At 45.9% G+C, this 22,313-nt stretch overlaps 1 protein-coding gene across 1 annotated transcript in view; it reads right to left on the minus strand.

The window, feature by feature from the left end:
• LOC123992578 (protocadherin Fat 3-like) overlaps nucleotides 1–22,313 on the minus strand; it is a 350,119-nt gene that overhangs the window by 21,524 nt on the left and 306,282 nt on the right. Inside the window, exons 12-21 of the mRNA XM_046293819.1 lie at nucleotides 21,223–21,419; nucleotides 18,642–18,795; nucleotides 18,326–18,559; nucleotides 6,112–6,501; nucleotides 5,764–5,978; nucleotides 5,379–5,516; nucleotides 3,268–3,411; nucleotides 2,897–3,094; nucleotides 1,705–1,731; nucleotides 830–1,604 (exon numbers count right to left, since the gene is read on the minus strand). Of these exons, the coding sequence (XP_046149775.1) occupies nucleotides 830–1,604; nucleotides 1,705–1,731; nucleotides 2,897–3,094; nucleotides 3,268–3,411; nucleotides 5,379–5,516; nucleotides 5,764–5,978; nucleotides 6,112–6,501; nucleotides 18,326–18,559; nucleotides 18,642–18,795; nucleotides 21,223–21,419 (2,472 nt within the window). The remainder of the gene's footprint in view (nucleotides 1–829; nucleotides 1,605–1,704; nucleotides 1,732–2,896; nucleotides 3,095–3,267; nucleotides 3,412–5,378; nucleotides 5,517–5,763; nucleotides 5,979–6,111; nucleotides 6,502–18,325; nucleotides 18,560–18,641; nucleotides 18,796–21,222; nucleotides 21,420–22,313) is intronic.

Below are 22,313 nucleotides of genomic sequence, written 5' to 3' on the forward strand. Positions count from 1 at the left end.
AGAGAGAGAGAGAGAGAGAGAGAGAGAGAGAGAGAGAGAGAGAGAGAGAGAGAGAGAGAGAGAGAGAGAGAGAGAGAGAGAGAGAGAGAGAGAAGAGAGAGAGAGAGAGAGAGAGAGAGAGAGAGAGAGAGAGAGAGGGCGAGGGCGAGGGCGAAAGAGGGAGAGGGAAAGGGAGAGTGAGGGAAATGGGGAGGTAGAAAGAGACAGGAGGGGAGAGATTAAGGGATTGAGAGAGAGGGAGGAAGGGGGAAAGGTTAACAACATGAAAGGAAAAGCGAAGAGAAGGAGAGGGTGTGAAACAGAGTGAGACAGAAGACAGAGGATAGAAGGAGGAAGGGAACGAGAAGTGTGAAACAGAGTGAGACAGAAGACAGAGGATAGAAGGAGGAAGGGAACGAGAAGTGTGAAACGAGAGAAAGGAAGAAAAGAACAGATGAATAAAGAGAGCAAGAGAGGACAAGTTCATTTAGGGTTATTCAGAGTAGAGGCAGCCAAATCCTCTGTCCCCAGGAGACGTGCTAATCACGTTAGCCACAACATGCTAATTCAATCTACTGGGGGATCTGTCTAATCCCAGGGGTCAGATACACACTCAAGATGCCATCAGATTTTTATCATTATAGTATTTATACAATCAGACAGAGTGGTTGTTACAGTGCAGATCATGCACACGTCAACAATGTCTATGCCTAATGTACAGCTCTCTAAAGGATGCTTTGTGACACTCTAGTTTGTGTGTATGTTGCTGTATGAGTATGTGAGTGCATCACGAAGCATTGACATTGATATGATACATGGGTGTAGCATAACTGTGGGTGCAGGTCCTCACCAGTGCATGTGCAGCGGGTGGTCCTGTGGAAGCGTGGTGACACAAAGCTAACCCTGGGTGTGCTGTAGGTGATGAGAGCGTGAGAGTCCAACACAATGCTCTGCTCACACTGGGCCCCACGACACTCAAGCCCAGAACAGTTCTTATCCAAGATGGCCGACACCCTCAGCACTTCCTCCAGCTGCCTCCGGGAGGCGCTCAGCTTCTGGGTCAGGTACGCTGCCTTGTAGAACCCTCCCCCAGCCGTCTCCACGGCAACCAGCAGATCCAGCTGGCTGGTCCCGCCAACGGGCTGCAGACTGAGCACATGCAACACGTCCTGCTTCTGCGTTGCCGCGGCAACCTTCAGAACTTTCACCACGTTTTTTAGATGTGTTGCCACGAAGTCGTGGGGTTGCACACTCTCAAAACGCACCGTCACCGCCTCGCGCAGCATCTCTGGCGATGCCTGCTCCACATGCACGCTCACAGCCACGGGTACGGCGAAGCGTCCGTCACTCACGCTAGCGTTGAGGGAGTAGCGACCGGCGTCCAGGCCGCCCAGGGCTATGATCTTACCGTCTCTCGGACTGATCTTAAAGAGGGAGCGTTGAGACGGAGGGGCGTGGCCGAAGGTCAGGGCATCGTAGGGGTCTGCGTCAGTGGCGTGCAGCTGGCCGATGACTCCTCCAGGAAACTCGTCCTCCATGGTAATGATGTGGACCTCCAGGGGAAGTGCTACGGGCCGGTGAAGGCTCTCCTCAATCACACGCACAGTCAGGGTAGAAGAGGAGGACTGGTTGTAGACCTGGTGTTAACACTAACAGGGTTGACCAGCTGGTTATAAGACATGTGAGGGTTGACCAGCTGGTTATAAGACATGGTGCTAACACTAACAGACGGGGCTTACCTGAGTCCCTTACCTGGAGGATTTAGTAACACAGACAGCTGGGTAAGAGTTGACACTAACAGGGGAGAAGCAGGGTTGACAAGGGTTTAACAGGGTTGACACGCTGGTTGTAGACCTGGTGTTAACACTAAGAGGGTTGCCAATGTAACCCCATGTGTGATTTAGTAACTAACAGAGCCATTGCTAACACAAGGGTTGATAGCATGGTTGTAAGACCTGGTGTTGACACTAACAGGGTTGACACGCTGGTTGTAGACCTGGTGTTAACACTAACAGGGTTGACACGCTGGTTGTAGACCTGGTGTTGACACTAACAGGGTTGACACGCTGGTTGTAGACCTGGTGTTAACACTAACAGGGTTGACCAGCTGGTTATAAGACATGGTGCTAACACTAACAGGGTTGACCAGCTGGTTATAAGACATGGTGCTAACACTAACAGGGTTGACCAGCTGGTTATAAGACATGGTGCTAACACTAACAGGGTTGACCAGCTGGTTATAAGACATGGTGTTAACAGTAACAGGGTTGACCAGCTGGTTATATGACATGGTGTTAACAGTAACAGGGTTGACCAGCTGGTTATAAGACATGGTGTTAACAGTAACAGGGTTGACCAGCTGGTTAAGACAGACAGGGTTGACCAGCTGGTTATAAGACATGGTGCTAACAGTAACAGGGTTGACCAGCTGGTTATAAGACATGGTGTTAACAGTAACAGGGTTGACCAGCTGGTTATATGACATGGTGTTAACAGTAACAGGGTTGACCACCAGCTGGTTATGGTTATAAGACATGGTGTTAACAGTAACAGGGTTGACCAGCTGGTTATAAGACATGGTGCTAACAGTAACAGGGTTGACCAGCTGGTTATAAGACATGGTGTTAACAGTAACAGGGTTGACCAGCTGGTTATAAGACATGGTGTTAACAGTAACAGGGTTGACCAGCTGGTTATAAGACATGGTGTTAACAGTAACAGGGTTGACCAGCTGGTTATAAGACATGGTGCTAACAGTAACAGGGTTGACCAGCTGGTTATAAGACATGGTGCTAACAGTAACAGGGTTGACCAGCTGGTTATAAGACATGGTGCTAACACTAACAGGGTTGACCAGCTGGTTATAAGACATGGTGTTAACACTAACAGTAGAGATGATGTAAAATGGTCTTCTTACCTGGACCTGGATGACATACTCTGTGGCCAAGTCCCTCCTAAACACCTGATTAGCTAGCAGAGTTCCATCCCACTCCAGTGTAAACTCTCCACCTTCATTCCCTGATAAGATGCGGAACTCAAAGGGTGGGCCGTTATGGGAGGAGTCCTGGTCTATGACGGACAGCTGGAGAATGCTAGTGCCGATGGGCTTATTCTCCTGTGATTGGACAATACAAGAAGGGAAATGAGACAGATTCAAGACGGAGTGTGTGTGTGTGCGCGCTTCTCCTGTAAGAGGGGATATGTGTGTGAATATCTATGTCTATGTGGATGTAAGTGTGTATGAAGTTCATTGGCCATCAGAGTGGGCAATCATGTGAGAAACAGCACCTGTATGACAGTGGTGAGATTGGCCGGGGTGAAAGTAGGCGGGCTGTCGTTGATGTCTGAGATGTCGATGTTGACCATCACCGTTGACGACATGGGCGGAACACCACTGTCCAGAGCCCTGACCGCCAGAGAGTAACCAGACACCTACAGAAGAAAAAACATGTTTTCCCTTGAAACTTTACGTTGAGAAACATTTTAATAATTTCATTCCTGATAATTATAACAGGATCGAGAAAATCAAACGCAGCAATTTCCATGCAAATCAAATTCACCACATATTAACCAATGATGACAAGTCCCTAATCAAATATCCTCTGGATATGCATCCTCATAATTTGGTACCCCTTGAATATCAGTAAACAAAACAAGGATCTAACGGCACTGATTAAGTGTGTTGTGATTGGTTGTGGGCGCATCCTTTGATCCTCTTAAACACACTCCTGTGACTGACACATTCCTGGCGTGTCCTACCAAGCACGAACCCTGGGTTTCTGTCTCTGTCTCTCAGATTCACTCTAAGAAAAAAGGTTTCCAAAATAGTTATTCGACTGTCGACATAGAATAACCCTTTTTGGTTCCATGTAGTACCCTGTGGAAAGAGTTCTACATGGAACCCAAGAAGATTCTACCGGGAAACAAAACATTTGTTTTTAAATGGTTCTTCTAGGGGGACAGCCGAAGAACCCTTTTAGTTTCTAGATAGTACCTTTTTTGAAGAGTGTGCCTGAGGGAACACTGTCAAGGCTATCTCAGGTAGACAGTATTTACTAGCTTAGGGACTGAAGACACACACACGCCCACGCAGGAACACACACACACACACACACACACACACACACACACACACACACACACACACACACACACACACACACACACACACACACACACACACACACACACACACACACACACACACACACACACACACACACACACACACACACACACACACACACAAACACACACACCCACCCACACACACACCTTATTCTCTACTGTGTGCCTCCACATATTGCTTTGTACAAACAACCTAACTAAACACAGCAGAAAAAACAACAGCCTCTCATTCTGAGAAATTAAAAAAGAAACCACAATAAACAACCACAGTGGTGCTCAGGAGAGTCAATGAGAATAACCTATATGGAAATGAGTGTGTGAAGACGCCGCGCGCGCAAGTATGCACACACACCACACACACACACACACACACACACACACACACACACACACACACACACACACACACACACACACACACACACACACACACACACACACACACACACACACACACACACACACACACACACACACACACACACACACACACACACACACACAGGGCTGAGCTCTTTCTGATAACCCAAACACACTTTCCTCAGCTCTATCATCTCCCACAAGCCCAGGCGTTCTCTTTGGACTGTGATCAGATACGCTCTCTGCACTATCACGGACCACACTCATGAATTTTTTATGACGGGAATTGGAAGGCACACTCGGAACTCTTCAAGCACTCCAGGGAAGAAAAGAGAGGGAAGAAGGCAGCTTGGGAAGAGGAGGGATGGGATGCCATGCCCCCACTCTATAATTAGAGGACAACCTCCATGAGAGAAACGGTCAGGAGGAGGTGGCTAGCTGCAGGGGGATGATGACGGGGGTGTTTGTGATGGTGATGTTGCAGTGTGCGTGTCAAAGACAGTCATTGTTATTAGTGTTCATGTTGTGGTTTTATTGGCTGTAGAGTTGGTTTGTTTGTGTGTGTGTATCTGTGTGTGTGCCTGTGAGTGTGTACATGTGTGTGTACATGTGTGTACCTGTGAGTGTGTACATGTGTGTGTACATGTGTGTACCTGTGAGTGTGTACATGTGTGTGTACATGTGTGTACCTGTGTGTGTGTGTATATATGTGCATATGTGTGTGTGTGTGTGTGTGTGTGTGTGTGTGTGTGTGTGTGTGTGTGTGTGTGTGTGTGTGTGTGTGTGTGTGTGTGTGTGTGTGTGTGTGTGTGTGTGTGTGTGTGTGTGTGTGTGTGTGTGTGTGTGTGTGTGTGTGTGTGTGTGTGTGTGTGTATATATGTGCATATGTGTGTGTGTGTGTGTGTGCTCACCGTCTCTCTGTCCAGCTGTTTGTTGACCTTCACCATGCCAGAGAGAGGGTCTATGAAGAACTGGTTCTCTTTGTCGCCACTGACGATGGAGTAGAGGATATCCCCATTCGCCTGACTGTCTACGTCCTCAGCTGTCAGCTTGAGGTGGAGGAGGAGAGGGGGTTAGGCAGGGTCTCTCCAACGCACACACACAGTAAGACACACACACGCACACACACACACGCACACGCACACACTCAAGTACTCCTATCCAGTTCAACTTCAGTTCAAAATGAATCAGGTGTGTTGGTACCAGAAAATGAGTGCAACCCAATTGGGGGCACTGCTGGAGAGGTCAGGGAAACATGGCTCAACCAGTCCAGTTTAAAGAGCCAACTGGACATACCTTGACGACGGACTCTCCGATGGTTGCGTCTTCGGATACGACAGTGGTGTAGACGTCTCGGCTGAACATGGGTGCATTGTCATTGACGTCTGTCAGGTTGATGTTTACCATGGTTATGGCACTTAGGGGCGGTGTTCCACCGTCTCTGGCCTCCACAGTGAGGAAGTAGTCTTTACACATCTCAAAGTCCAGAGGCTTAGACACTGAGATGGCACCTGGTACACAGAGAGAGAGAGAGTTCAACAGGGAGGTAGATATCCTACTTCTAACACCATGTACAAGTCTGTAACACAAATGTGCTAACAAAGACATACATTGACACTTTATATTCTGCAAATGGGAACTCACCAGTGAGGGGGTGTATGTGGAACTTTCCGTGCTCGTTGCCTGAGCGGATACTATAGGTGATCTCAGCGTTAGTTCCAATGTCCTTACTGGCTGCGTACACTCTCAGCACCTCCGTCCCTAACCCCACGTCCTCTGGCACGGTGGCGAGGTGGTCACGCCGCTCAAACACCGGCGGGTTGTCATTAATGTCCAGGACTGTGACGGTTACGTTGACCAGGGAGGACAGGCGGACAGGAGAGCCCTGGTCGGACGCTCTGACCGTGATCATGTAGGACGGTTGCTGTTCGCGGTCCAGGATACGTTCCAGCACAACGATACCGGAGGACTTGTCGATGGAGAAGAAGCCGCCGGCAGAGTTGGCCAGAGAATAGACCACCTTACGACTGACACCTGGAGAGAGGGGAGAGGAGGGAAGGATGCTCAAACAGTCTTTCATAAATCAATGATTTCATTTATTGATTTGCCATCTGTGTGTATGTGTGTTTTGAGAGTTGAGATGAAGAGATATCAGAAAGCAGACAGAGAGAGAGAGAAAGAGACAGAAAAGAAAGAGAGAAAGAGACAGAAAAGAGAGAGAGAAAGAGACAGAAAAGAAAGAGAGAAAGAGACAGAAAAGAGAGAGAGAAAGAGACAGAAAAGAAAGAGAGAAAGAGACAGAAAAGAAAGAGAGAAAGAGACAGAAAAGAGAGAGAGAAAGAGACAGAAAAGAGAGAGAGACAGAAAAGAGAGAGAGAAAATACAGAAAAGAGAGAGAGAAAGAGACAGAAAAGAGAGAGAGAAAGAGACAGAAAAGAGAGAGACAGAAAAGAGAGAGAAAAGACAGAAAAGAGAGAGAAAGACAGAAAAGAGAGAGACAGAAAAAGAGAGAGAGACAGAAAGAGAGAAAGAGACAGAAAAGAGAGAGACAGAAAGAGAGAGAAAGACAAAGAGAGAGAGAGAGAAAAGAGAGAGAGAAAAGACAGAAAAGAGAGAGAGAAAGAGACAGAAAAAGAGAGACAGAAAAGAGAAAGAGACAGAAAAGAGAGAGAGAAAGAGACAGAAAATACAGAAAAGAGAGAGAAAAAGAGACAGAAAAGAGAGAGACAGAAAAGAGACAGAAAAGAGAGAGAGAAAGAGACAGAAAAGAAAAAGACAGAAAAGAGAGAGAGAAAGAGACAGAAAAGAAAGAGAGAAAGAGACAGAAAAGAGAGAGAGAAAGAGACAGAAAAGAGAGAGAGAAAGAGACAGAAAAGAAAGAGAGAAAGAGACAGAAAAGAGAGAGAGAAAGAGACAGAAAAGAAAGAGAGAAAGAGACAGAAAAAGAGAGAGAAAGAGACAGAAAAAAGAGAGAAAGAGACAGAAAGAGAGAGAGAAAAAACAGAAAAAGAGAGAGAAAGAGACAGAAAAAGAGAGAAAGACAGAAAGAGAGAGAGACAGAAAAGAGAGAGAAAGACAGAAAAGAGAGAGAGAGAGACAGAAAAGAGAGAAAATACAGAAAAAGAGAGAGAAAGAGACAGAAAAGAAAAGAGAGAGAGACAGAAAAGAGAGAGAAAGACAGAAAAAAGAGAGAGAGAGACAGAAAAGAGAGAGCGAAAAATACAGAAAAGAGAGAGAGAAAGAGACAGAAAAGAGAGAGAGACAGAAAAGAGAGAGAAAGACAGAAAAGAGAGAGAGAGAGACAGAAAAGAGAGAGCGAAAAATACAGAAAAGAGAGAGAGAAAGAGACAGAAAAGAGAGAGAGACAGAGACAGAAAAAGAGAGAGAAAGAGACAGAGAAAAGAGACAGAAAAGAGAGAAAAGACAGAAAAAGAGAGAAGAGAGACAGAAAGAGAAGAGACAGAAAAAGAGAGAGAAAGACAGAAAGAGAGAGAGACAGAAAAGAGAGAAAATACAGAAAAGAGAGAGAGAAAGAGACAGAAAAAAGAGAGAAAGAGACAGAAAGAGAGAGACAGAAAGAGAGAGAAAGACAGAAAAGAAGAGAGAAAGAGACACAGAAAAAGAGAAAGACAGAAAAGAAGAGAGAAAGAGACAGAAAGAGAGACAGAGAGAGAAGAGAGACAGAAAAGAGAGAGAAAAGACAGAAAAAGAGAGAAAGAGAGAGAAAGAGACAGAAAAGAGAAAGACAGAAAAGAGACAGACAGAAAGAGAGAGAGACAGAAAAGAGAGAGAGAAAGAGACAGAAAAGAGAGAGAGAAAGAGACAGAAAAGAGAAGAGACAGAAAGAGAGAAAAAGACAGAGAAAGAGAGAGAAAGAGACAGAAAAGAGAGAGAGAAAGAGACAGAAAAAGAGAGAAAGAGACAGAAAAGAGAGAGAGAAAAGACAGAAAAAGAGAGAGAGAGACAGAAAAGAGAGAGAAAGACAGAAAAGAGAGAGAAAGACAGACAGAAAAAGAGAGACAGAAAAAGAGAGAGAGACAGAAAAGAGAGAGAAAAAGAAAAGAGAGAGAGAGAGACAGAAAAGAGAGAGAAAAAGACAGAAAAGAGAGAGAAAGAGACAGAAAAGAGAGAGAAAGACAGAAAAAGAGAGAAAGAGACAGAGAGAGAGACAGACAAAAGAGAGAGAAAGAGACAGAAAAGAGAGAGAGAAAGAGACAGAAAAAAGAGAGAAAGAGACAGAAAAAGAGAGAGAAAGAGACAGAAAAAAGAGAGAGACAGAAAAAAGAGACAGAAAAGACAGAGAGAGAGAGACAGAAAGAGAGAGAGAAAGAGACAGAGAGAAAGAGACAGAAAAAGAGAGAAAGAGAAGAAAGAAAAGAGAAGAGACAGAAAAGAGAGAGAAAAGACAGAAAAGAGAGAGAGAAAGAGACAGAAAAAAGAGAGAAAGAGACAGAAAAGAAAGAGAGAAAGAGACAGAAAAGAGAGAGAGAAAGAGACAGAAAAGAAAGAGAGAAAGAGACAGAAAAGAGAGAGAGAAAGAGACAGAAAAGAAAGAGAGAAAGAGACAGAAAAGAGAGAGAGAAAGAGACAGAAAAGAGAGAGAGAAAGAGACAGAAAAGAGAGAGAGAAAAATACAGAAAAGAGAGAGAGAAAGAGACAGAAAAGAGAGAGAGACAGAAAAGAGAGAGAAAGACAGAAAAGAGAGAGAGAGAGACAGAAAAGAGAGAGAGACAGAAAAGAGAGAGAAAGACAGAAAAGAGAGAGAGACAGAAAAGAGAGAGAAAGACAGAAAAGAGAGAGAGAGAGACAGAAAAGAGAGAGCGAAAAATACAGAAAAGAGAGAGAGAAAGAGACAGAAAAGAGAGAGAGACAGAAAAGAGAGAGAAAGACAGAAAAGAGAGAGAGAGAGACAGAAAAGAGAGAGCGAAAAATACAGAAAAGAGAGAGAGAAAGAGACAGAAAAGAGAGAGAGACAGAAAAGAGAGAGAAAGACAGAAAAGAGAGAGAGAGAGACAGAAAAGAGAGAGCGAAAAATACAGAAAAGAGAGAGAGAAAGAGACAGAAAAGAAAGAGAGAAAGAGACAGAAAAGAGAGAGAGAAAGAGACAGAAAAGAAAGAGAGAAAGAGACAGAAAAGAGAGAGAGAAAGAGACAGAAAGAAAGAGAGAAAGAGACAGAAAAGAGAGAGAGAAAGAGACAGAAAAAGAAAAGAGAAAGAGACAGAAAGAGACAGAAAGAGACAGAAAAGAGAGAGAGAAAGAGACAGAAAAGAAAAGAAAGAGACAGAAAAGAGAGAGAAAAGACAGAAAAGAGAGAGAGAAAGAGACAGAAAAGAAAGAGAGAAAGAGACAGAAAAGAGAGAGAGAAAGAGACAGAAAAGAAAGAGAGAAAGAGACAGAAAAGAGAGAGAGAAAGAGACAGAAAAGAGAGAGAGAAAGAGACAGAAAAGAAAGAGAGAAAGAGACAGAAAAGAGAGAGAAAGAGACAGAAAAGAAAGAGAGAAAGAGACAGAAAAGAGAGAGAGAAAGAGACAGAAAAGAAAGAGAGAAAGAGACAGAAAAGAGAGAGAGAAAGAGACAGAAAAGAAAGAGAGAAAGAGACAGAAAAGAGAGAGAGAAAGAGACAGAAAGAAAGAGAGAAAGAGACAGAAAAGAGAGAGAGAAAGAGACAGAAAAGAAAGAGAGAAAGAGACAGAGAAAGAAAGAGAGAAAGAGACAGAAAAGAGAGAGAGAAAAGACAGAAAAGAAAGAGAGAAAGAGACAGAAAAAGAGAGAAAAAGAGACAGAAAAGAGAGAGAGAAAGAGACAGAAAAAAGAGAGAGAGAGACAGAAAAGAAAGAGAGAAAGAGACAGAAAAGAGAGAGAGAAAGAGACAGAAAAGAGAGAGAGAAAGAGACAGAAAAGAGAGAGAGAAAAATACAGAAAAGAGAGAGAGAAAGAGACAGAAAAGAGAGAGACAGAAAAGAGAGAGAAAGACAGAAAAAGAGAGAGAGAGACAGAAAAGAGAGAGACAGAAAAGAGAGAGAAAGACAGAAAAAGAGAGACAGAGAAAGAAAGACAGAAAAGAGAGAGAGAGAGACAGAAAAGAGAGAGAAAAATACAGAAAAAGAGAGAGAAAGAGACAGAAAAGAGAGAGAAAGACAGAAAAGAGAGAGAAGAGACAGAAAAGAGAGAGCGAAAAATACAGAAAAAAGAGAGAGAAAGAGACAGAAAAGAGAGAGACAGAAAAGAAAGAAAGACAGAAAAGAGAGAAGAGAGACAGAAAAGAGAGAGCGAAAAAGACAGAAAAGAGAGAGAGAAAGAGACAGAAAAGAAAGAGAGAAAGAGACAGAAAAGAAAGAGAGAAAGAGACAGAAAAAAAGAGAGAGAGAAAGAGACAGAAAAGAGAGAGAGAAAAATACAGAAAGAGAGAGAGAAAGAGACAGAAAAGAGAGAGAGACAGAAAAGAGAGAAAGACAGAAAAAGAGAGAGAGAGACAGAAAAAGAGAGAGACAGAAAGAGAGAGAAAGACAGAAAAGAGAGAGAGACAGAAAAGAGAGAGAAAGACAGAAAAAGAGAGAGAGAGACAGAAAAAGAGAGCGAAAAATACAGAAAAGAGAGAGAGAAAGAGACAGAAAAGAGAGAGAGACAGAAAAGAGAGAGAAAGACAGAAAAGAGAGAGAGAGAGACAGAAAAGAGAAAGCGAAAAATACAGAAAAGAGAGAGAGAAAGAGACAGAAAAGAGAGAGAGACAGAAAAGAGAGAGAAAGACAGAAAAGAGAGAGAGAGAGACAGAAAAGAGAGAGCGAAAAATACAGAAAAGAAGAGAGAAAGAGACAGAAAAAAAAGAGAGAAAGAGACAGAAAAAAGAGAGAAAGAGACAGAAAAAGAGAGACAGAAAGAGACAGAAAGACAGAGAGAGAAAGATACAGAAAGAGAGAGAGACAGAAAAGAGAGAGAGACAGAAAAAGAGAGAGACAGAAAAGAGAGAAAAATACAGAAAAGAGAGAGAGAAAGAGACAGAAAAGAGAGAGAGAAAGAGACAGAAAAGAGAGAGAGACAGAAAAGAGAGAGAAAGACAGAAAAGAGAGAGAGAGAGACAGAAAAGAGAGAGAGACAGAAAAGAGAGAGAAAGACAGAAAAGAGAGAGAGACAGAAAAAGAGAGAAAGACAGAAAAAGAGAGAGAGAGACAGAAAAGAGAGAGAGAAAATACAGAAAAGAGAGAGAGAAAGAGACAGAAAGAGAGAGAGACAGAAAAGAGAGAGAAAGACAGAAAAGAGAGAGAGAGAGACAAAAGAGAGAAAAATACAGAAAAGAGAGAGAAGAGACAGAAAAGAGAGAGAGACAGAAAAGAGAGAGAAAGACAGAAAAAGAGAGAGAGAGACAGAAAAGAGAGAGCGAAAAATACAGAAAAGAAAGAGAGAAAGAGACAGAAAAGAGAGAGAGAAAAATACAGAAAGAGAGAGAAAGAACAGAACAGAGAGAGAGACAGAAAAAGAGAGAAAGACAGAAAAAAGAGAGAGAGACAGAAAGAGAGAGAAAGACAGAAAAAGAGAGAGAGAGACAGAAAAAGAGAGAGAAAAAGACAGAAAAGAGAGAGAAAGAGACAGAAGAGAGAGAGAGACAGAAAAGAAAGAAAGACAGAAAAAAAGAGAGAGAGAGACAGAAAAGAGAGAGAGAAAAATACAGAAAAGAGAGAGAGAAAGAGACAGAAAAGAGAGAGAGACAGAAAAGAGAGAGAAAGACAGAAAAGAGAGAGAGAGAGACAGAAAAGAGAGAGAGACAGAAAAGAGAGAGAAAGACAGAAAAGAGAGAGAGACAGAAAAGAGAGAGAAAGACAGAAAAGAGAGAGAGAGAGACAGAAAAGAGAGAGCGAAAAATACAGAAAAGAGAGAGAGAAAGAGACAGAAAAGAGAGAGAGACAGAAAAGAGAGAGAAAGACAGAAAAGAGAGAGAGAGAGACAGAAAAGAGAGAGCGAAAAATACAGAAAAGAGAGAGAGAAAGAGACAGAAAAGAGAGAGAGACAGAAAAGAGAGAGAAAGACAGAAAAAGAGAGAGAGAGAGACAGAAAAGAGAGAGCGAAAAATACAGAAAAGAAAGAGAGAAAGAGACAGAAAAGAGAGAGAGAAAAATACAGAAAAGAGAGAGAGAAAGAGACAGAAAAGAGAGAGAGACAGAAAAGAGAGAGAAAGACAGAAAAGAGAGAGAGAGAGACAGAAAAGAGAGAGCGAAAGAGAGAGACAGAAAAGAGAGAGAGAGAGAGAGAGAGAGAGAGAGAGAGAGAGAGAGAGAGAGAGAGAGAGAGAGAGAGAGAGAGAGAGAGAGACAAAAAAGAGAGAGAGAAAGAGACAGAAGAGAGAGAAAGAGACAGAAAAGAGAGAGCGAAAGAGAGGGACAGAAAAGAGAGAGAGAGAGAGAGATAGACAGAAAAGAGAGAGAGAAAGAGACAGAAAAGAGAGAGAGACAGAAAATAGAGAGAGAAAGAGAGTGATATAGAAAAGAGTGATAGAGAGGGTGACTCCAGTTCAAATATTCATCTTTGTTTAATTGGTCCCTCTCCTCCCATAATACCCTTCTCTCTCCCTCCCTCTCCTCTCTCTCCTCCCATAATACCCTTCTCTCTCCCTCCCTCTCCTATATCTCCTCCCATAATACCCTTCTCTCTCCCTCCCTCTCCTCTCTCTCCTCCCATAATACCCTTCTCTCTCCCTCCCTCTCCTCTCTCTCCTCCCATAATACCCTTCTCTCTCCCTCCCTCTCCTCTCTCTCCTCCCATAATACCCTTCTCTCTCCCTCCCTCTCCTCTCTCTCCTCCCATAATAACCTTCTCTCTCCCTCCCTCTCCTCTCTCTCCTCCCATAATACCCTTCTCTCTCCCTCCCTCTCCTCTCTCTCCTCCCATAATACCCTTCTCTCTCCCTCCCTCTCCTCTCTCTCCTCCCATAATATCATTCTCTCTCCCTCCCTCTCCTCTCTATTCTCCCATAATACCCTTCTCTCTCCCTCTCTCTCCTCCCATAATACCCTTCTCTCTCCCTCCCTCTCCTCTTTCTCCTCCCATAATACCCTTCTCTCTCCCTCCCTCTCATCTCTCTCCTCCCATAATACCCTTCTCTCTCCCTCCCTCTCCTCCCATAATACCCTTCTCTCTACCTCCCTCTCCTCCCATAATACCGTTCTCTCTCCCTCCCTCCCTCCCTCTCCTCTCTCTCCTCCCATAATACCCTTCTCTCTCCTCCCTCTCCTCTCTCTCCTCCCATAATACCCTTCTCTCTCCCTCTCTCCTCTCATAATACCCTTGTCTCTACCTCTCTCTCCTCCCATAATACCCTTGTCTCAACCTCTCTCTCCTCTCATGATACCCTTCACACTCTCCCTCCTTCTTTCTCTGGTTCCCTCTCCCTCCCTCTCCTCCCCTGATACCCTTCTCTCACCTCCCTCTCCTCCCCTACCCTTCTCTCTCCCTCCCTCTCCTCCCCTTATACCCCTCACGCTCTCCCTCCATCCCTCTCCTCCCCTTATACCCTTCTCTCTCCCTCCCTCCCTCTCCACCCCTTATACTCTTCACTTTCTCCCTCCCTCTCCTCCCCTTATACCCTTCACTTTCTCGCTCCCTCTCCTCCCCTTATACCCTTCTCTCTCCCTCCCTCTCCTCCCCTTATACCCTTCTCTCCCTCCCTCTCCTCCCCTTATACTCTTCACTTTCTCCCTCCCTCTCCTCCCCTTATACCCTTCTCTCTCCCTCCCTCTCCTCCCCTTATACCCCTCACGCTCTCCCTCCATCCCTCTCCTCCCCTTATACCCTTCTCTCTCCCTCCCTCTCCACCCCTTATACTCTTCACTTTCTCCCTCCCTCTCCTCCCCTTATACCCTTCACTTTCTCGCTCCCTCTCCTCCCCTTATACGCTTCTCTCTCCCTCCCTCTCCTCCCCTTATACTCTTCACTTTCTCCCTCCCTCTCCTCCCCTTATACCCTTATCTCTCCCTCCCTCTCCTCCCCTTATACTCTTCACTTTCTCCCTCCCTCTCCTCCCCTTATACCCTTCTCTCTCCCTCCCTCTCCTCCCCTTATACCCTTCTCTCTCCCTCCCTCTCCTCCCCTTATACTCTTCACTTTCTCCCTCCCTCTCCTCCCCTTATACCCTTCTCTCTCCCTCCCTCTCCTCCCCTTATACCCTTCTCTCTCCCTCCCTCTCCTCCCCTTATACTCTTCACTTTCTCCCTCCCTCTCCTCCCCTTATACCCTTCTCTCTCCCTCCCTCTCCTCCCCTTATACTCTTCACTTTCTCCCTCCCTCTCCTCCCCTTATACCCTTCTCTCTCCCTCCCTCTCCTCCCCTTATACTCTTCACTTTCTCCCTCCCTCTCCTCCCCTTATACCCTTCTCTCTCCCTCCCTCTCCTCCCCTTATACTCTTCACTTTCTCCCTCCCTCTCCTCCCCTTATACCCTTCTCTCTCCCTCCCTCTCCTCCCCTTATACCCTTCTCTCTCCCTCTCTCTCCTCCCCTTATACTCTTCACTTTCTCCCTCCCTCTCCTCCCCTTATACCCTTCTCTCTCCCTCCCTCTCCTCCCCTTATACTCTTCACTTTCTCCCTCCCTCTCCTCCCCATATACTCTTCACTTTCTCCCTCCCTCTCCTCCCCTTATACTCTTCACTTTCTCCCTCCCTCTCCTCCCCTTATACCCTTCTCTCTCCCTCCCTCTCCTCCCCTTATACCCTTCTCTCTCCCTCCCTCTCCTCCCCTTATACTCTTCACTTTCTCCCTCCCTCTCCTCCCCTTATACCCTTCTCTCTCCCTCCCTCTCCTCCCCTTATACCCTTCTCTCTCCCTCCCTCTCCTCCCCTTATACCATTCTCTCTCCCTCCCTCTCCTCCCCTTATACTCTTCACTTTCTCCCTCCTTCTCCTCCACTTATACCCTTCTCTCCCTCCCTCTCCTCCCCTTATACTCTTCACTTTCTCCCTCCCTCTCCTCCTATTATACCCTTATCTCTCCCTCCCTCTCCTCCCCTTATACTCTTCACTTTCTCCCTCCCTCTCCTCCCCTTATACCCTTCTCTCTCCCTCCCTCTCCTCCCCTTATACCCTTCTCTCTCCCTCCCTCTCCTCCCCTTATACTCTTCACTTTCTCCCTCCCTCTCCTCCCCTTATACCCTTCTCTCTCCCTCCCTCTCCTCCCCTTATACCCTTCTCTCTCCCTCCCTCTCCTCCCCTTATACTCTTCACTTTCTCCCTCCCTCTCCTCCCCTTATACCCTTCTCTCTCCCTCCCTCTCCTCCCCTTATACTCTTCACTTTCTCCCTCCCTCTCCTCCCCTTATACCCTTCTCTCTCCCTCCCTCTCCTCCCCTTATACTCTTCACTTTCTCCCTCCCTCTCCTCCCCTTATACCCTTCTCTCTCCCTCCCTCTCCTCCCCTTATACTCTTCACTTTCTCCCTCCCTCTCCTCCCCTTATACCCTTCTCTCTCCCTCCCTCTCCTCCCCTTATACCCTTCTCTCTCTCCCTCTCTCCTCCCCTTATACTCTTCACTTTCTCCCTCCCTCTCCTCCCCTTATACCCTTCTCTCTCCCTCCCTCTCCTCCCCTTATACTCTTCACTTTCTCCCTCCCTCTCCTCCCCATATACTCTTCACTTTCTCCCTCCCTCTCCTCCCCTTATACTCTTCACTTTCTCCCTCCCTCTCCTCCCCTTATACCCTTCTCTCTCCCTCCCTCTCCTCCCCTTATACCCTTCTCTCTCCCTCCCTCTCCTCCCCTTATACTCTTCACTTTCTCCCTCCCTCTCCTCCCCTTATACCCTTCTCTCTCCCTCCCTCTCCTCCCCTTATACCCTTCTCTCTCCCTCCCTCCCTCTCCTCCCCTTATACCCTTCTCTCTCCCTCCCTCTCCTCCCCTTATACTCTTCACTTTCTCCCTCCCTCTCCTCCACTTATACCCTTCTCTCCCTCCCTCTCCTCCCCTTATACTCTTCACTTTCTCCCTCCCTCTCCTCCCCTTATACTCTTCACTTTCTCCCTCCCTCTCCTCCCCTTATACCCTTCTCTCTCCCTCCCTCTCCTCCCCTTATACTCTTCACTTTCTCCCTCCCTCTCCTCCCCTTATACCCTTCTCTCTCCCTCCTCTCCTCCCCTTCTCTCTCCCTCCCTCTCCTCCCCTTATACCCTTCTCTCTCCCTCCCTCTCCTCCCCTTATACTCTTCACTTTCTCCCTCCCTCTCCTCCCCTACCCTTCTCTCTCCCTCCCTCTCCTCCCCTTATACCCTTCTCTCTCCCTCCCTCTCCTCCCCTTATACTCTTCACTTTCTCCCTCCCTCTCCTCCCCTTATACCCTTCTCTCCCTCCCCCTCCTCCCCTTATACCCTTCTCTCCCTCCCTCTCCTCCCCTTATACCCTTCTCTCCCTTTGATGCCCTTCTCTCTGTCATCCTGCCACAGCGCTTCCTCTTTGAAACCTACCGCCAGTCGACACTGCATGACTTGTTGGTAAACAAGTGTGGTTGTGACTTTTCATTAGTGTGGTTGTGACTTTTCATTAGTGTGGTTGTGACTTTTCATTAGTGTGGTTGTGACTTTTCATTAGTGTGGTTGTGACTTTTCCATTAGTGTGGTTGTGACTTTTCATTAGTGTGGTTGTGACTTTTCATTAGTGTGGTTGTGACTTTTCATTAGTGTGGTTGTGACTTTTCATTAGTGTGGTTGTGACTTTTCCATTAGTGTGGTTGTGACTTTTCATTAGTGTGGTTGTGACTTTTCATTAGTGTGGTTGTGACTTTTCATTAGTGTGGTTGTGACTTTTCATTAGTGTGGTTGTGACTTTTCCTTAGCGTGGTTGTGACTTTTCCATTAGTGTGGTTGTGACTTTTCATTAGTGTGGTTGTGACTTTTCCTTAGCGTGGTTGTGACTTTTCATTAGTGTGGTTGTGACTTTTCATTAGTGTGGTTGTGGCAGAGCTTCATTTTCTTTCCCTTCCATCTTTGCAAGGCGAGACGGTGACAGCAGCCAAACCCAGTCAGAGACAGAATGTGAGTGTTAACAGTTTGTGTGTGTGTGTGTGATTGCTATCAGTAAGTGCTAGTAGCTGGTCCAAATCCAGGGCAAATTAAATACGATTGCTAACAGCTAACAGTGAGGTAAGTGCTGAGCAGAACAGAGTAAACATTATTGTAAACTCTACCCATCTATCGGTTAATATTCAGCTGGATGGGCAACTCTGGTGCTGGAGAGCTGCAGTATGTGCAGGTGAGAAAGAGAGAGAGAGAGAGAGAGAGAGAGAGAGAGAGAGAGAGAGAGAGAGAGAGAGAGAGAGAGAGAGAGAGAGAGAGAGAGAGAGAGAGAGAGAGAGAGAGAGAGAGAGAGAGAGAGAAGAGACAGAGACAGAGACAGAGAGGCACAGAGAGAGAGAGACAGAGACAGAGAGGCAGAGAGAGAGAGAGAGAGAGAGAGAGAGAGAGAGAGAGAGAGAGAGAGAGAGAGAGAGAGAGAGAGAGAGAGAGAGAGAGAGAGAGAGAGAGAGAGAGAGAGAGAGAGAGAGAGAAAGAGAGAGAGAGAGAGAGAGAGAGAGAGAGAGAGAGAGAGAGACAGAGAGTGAGAGAGAGAGAGAGAGAGAGAGAGAGAGAGAGAGAGAGAGAGAGAGAGAGAGAGAGAGAGAGAGAGAGAGAGAGAGAGAGAGAGAGAGAGAGAGAGAGAGAGAGAGAGAAAGAGAGAAAGAGTGTGAGAGTGTGTGTGAGAGAGAGACAGAGAGTGACAGAGAGAGAGAGAGTGTGTGACAGAGAGAGAGAGAGAGAGAGAGAGAGAGAGAGAGAGAGAGAGAGAGAGAGAGAGAGAGAGAAAGAGTGTGAGAGTGTGTGACAGAGAGAGTAGAATATTCCATTCCTACCTTCATCAGGGTCGATGGCCTGTATGCGTGTAAGCAGGGCTTTGGTGGATGTGTCTTCATACACACTGGCAGTGTAGTGGGGAGCAGAGAACGCCGGAGGGTTGTCATTCACATCCAACAGCGTCAGGTGGACCTCTGCACGACAGAACCGACCACCTCCGTCTGTTGCCTGGGCAACCAGTCTGTACACGGGTGTCTTCTCCCGGTCCAGGGCCTGGGCTGTCTTTAGTTCACCTGAACAGAAAAAGAGGAGAGACAGGTTAAGATCACACTTCAACTTCATTGGCAAATATAAAATAAAGTGAAGGTAGTGTACCAGTGTCTGGGTCGATGCTGTAGTCTTCAGAGCCTGGTCCATGTAGAGAGTACTGGATCCAAGCACTGACCCCTACATCAGCATCGCTGGCCCCAACCCCCACTATCACTCTGTTGACTGGGATATCCTCTGGGACTGAGGCGGTGTACAGAGCCTGCACACACAGCAAGATAGCATCAAACACCACAACACTCATAATTCATAGTATTTACACACACAACAAGATAGCATCAAACACCACAACACTCATAATTCAAAGTATTTACACACACAGCAAGATAGCATCAAACACCACAACACTCATAATTCAAAGTATTTACACACACAACAAGATAGCATCAAACACCACAACACTCATAATTCATAGTATTTACACACACAACAAGATAGCATCAAACACCACAACACTCATAATTCATAGTATTTACACACACAGCAAGATAGCATCAAACACCACAACACTCATAATTCATAGTATTTACACACACAACAAGATAGCATCAAACACCACAACACTCATAATTCATAGTATTTACACACACAGCAAGATAGCATCAAACACCACAACACTCATAATTCATAGTATTTACACACACAACAAGATAGCATCAAACACCACAACACTCATAATTCATAGTATTTACACACACAGCAAGATAGCATCAAACACCACAACACTCATAATTCATAGTATTTACACACACAACAAGAAGATACTAGCGACAAAAAATCATCCCTCCGAACAAACAGCTCCTCAATACACAACAACAAGAAAACACTAACATCAAACAGACCTCACACAGGAACACACAGGAACACACAGGAACACACAGGAACACACAGGAACACACACAGGAACACACAGGAACACACAGACACACACAGGAACACCCAGACCTCACACAGGAACACACAGACACACAGGAACACACAGACCTCACACAGGAACACACAGACACACACAGCCACACAACCACAGCTACGTATCACCAGACCTCACACAGGAACACACAGACACACACAGACACACACAGGAACACACAGACACACACAGGAACACACAGACACACACAGGAACACACAGACACACACAGGAACACACAGACACACACAGGAACACACAGGAACACACAGACCTCACACAGGAACACACAGACACACACAGACACACAGACACACAACCACAGCTACGTATCACCAGACCTCACACAGGAACACACAGACACACACAGACACAACCACAGCTACGTATCACCAGACCTCACACAGGAACACACAGACACACACAGACACAACCACAGCTACGTATCACCAGACCTCACACAGGAACACACAGGAACACACAGGAACACACAGACACACACAGGAACACACAGGAACACACAGACACACACAGGAACACACAGGAACACACAGACACACACAGGAACACCCAGACCTCACACAGGAACACACAGACACACAGGAACACACAGACCTCACACAGACCTCACACAGGAACACACAGACACACACAGACACACACAGACACACAACCACAGCTACGTATCACCAGACCTCACACAGGAACACACAGACACACACAGACACACACAGGAACACACAGACACACACAGGAACACACAGACACACACAGGAACACACAGACACACACAGGAAAACACAGGAACACACAGACACACACAGGAACACACAGACACACACAGGAACACACAGACACACAGGAACACACAGACCTCACACAGGAACACACAGACACACACAGACACACACAGACACACAACCACAGCTACGTATCACCAGACCTCACACAGGAACACACAGACACACACAGACACAACCACAGCTACGTATCACCAGACCTCACACAGGAACACACAGACACACACAGACACAACCACAGCTACGTATCACCAGACCTCACACAGGAACACACAGACACACACAGACACACACAGACACACACAGACACACAACCACAGCTACGTATCACCAGACCTCACACAGGAACACACAGACACACACAGACACAACCACAGCTACGTATCACCAGACCTCACACAGGAACACAGACACACACAGACACAACCACAGCTACGTATCACCAGACCTCACACAGGAACACACAGACACAACCACTGCTACGTATCACCAGACCTCACACAGGAACACACAGACACACAACCACTGCTACGTATCACCAGACCTCACACAGACACACACAACCACACAACCACTGCTACGTATCACCAGACCTCACACAGACACACACAGACACAACCACAGCTACGTATCACCAGACCTCACACAGACACACACAACCACACAACCACTGCTACGTATCACCAGACCTCACACAGACACACACAACCACACAACCACTGCTACGTATCACCAGACCTCAGTTATGGGAAAGCTTACAATAAACAATGAACACCTATGTTAATCATTACCAATGTTTCACTATGTTGTAGGAAACTATGTCATTCAGAAAACATATCAGAATAATGACCAATAAACATGAACATATCAAAGGCAATAGTGTTCAGAAAGAAAAGTCTGCAAATAAAATGTGACTGACCTCGTCGCAGACCGGGCTGTTGTCATTGGTGTCAGTCACAGACACCTCCACGGTTGCCCTGGTGACGAACAGGCCGTCGCTAGCGGTAACGTTGAGAAGGTACAGGTCCTGTTCCTCACGGTCCAGCGGGCGCTTCACATACATCTTCCACTCGCCTTGCACCTGGCCCAGGGCAAACTCCCCTCGAGGGTTCCCACCTGAGGAGAGAGAGAGTTTATATACACACCCAAGGGTTCCTACCTGAGGAGAGAGAGAGAGTTTATATACACACCCAAGGGTTCCTCCCTGAGGAGAGAGAGAGAGTTTATATACACACCCAAGGGTTCCTACCTGAGGAGAGAGAGAGAGTTTATATACACACCCAAGGGTTCCTACCTGAGGAGAGAGAGAGAGTTTATATACACACCCAAGGGTTCCTCCCTGAGGAGAGAGAGAGAGTTTATATACACACCCAAGGGTTCCTACCTGAGGAGAGAGAGAGAGAGTTTATATACACACCCAAGGGTTCCTACCTGAGGAGAGAGAGAGAGTTTATATACACACCCAAGGGTTCCTACCTGAGGAGAGAGAGAGAGTTTATATACACACCCTGAGGAGAAGGCTGCAATCTGAGGGCCAGCCTTAAACATGCACACACGCACACGCACACACACCATATGTATTGGCCAGTGCTTTAATGACCTCTTGCACTGGAATTAAAAGTGGAGCAATCAATGAGGGTCAAGCACATAACGACAGTGGTAATTCACCACATTTAACAGGAGCAGGCTCAGCTCAGCACTACAGTAAATAATGACGTCTCTCTACCAAATCCACATTAGACTGGTTCAGCGACAGCCTCTCATACACAGAACCTTAGTAACTCTATAGTAACTCTATAGTAACTCTATAGTAACTCTATAGTAACTCTATAGTAACTATATTGTAACTCTATAGTAACTTTATAGTCACACAGGGGGAGGAAGGATGGAGAGAGAGAAATGGTGAAAGAGAGAGCGACAGACAGCGAGGATATGGAAGAGAATGTGAGAGAGAACTTCTATGTAACAAAAGGGAGAGGGAAAAGAGAAAGGGATATTTATTTGTATTTT

The sequence above is a fragment of the Oncorhynchus gorbuscha genome, linkage group LG13, assembly GCF_021184085.1.
Source record: "Oncorhynchus gorbuscha isolate QuinsamMale2020 ecotype Even-year linkage group LG13, OgorEven_v1.0, whole genome shotgun sequence".
Taxonomy (NCBI): Eukaryota; Metazoa; Chordata; class Actinopteri; order Salmoniformes; family Salmonidae; genus Oncorhynchus; species Oncorhynchus gorbuscha.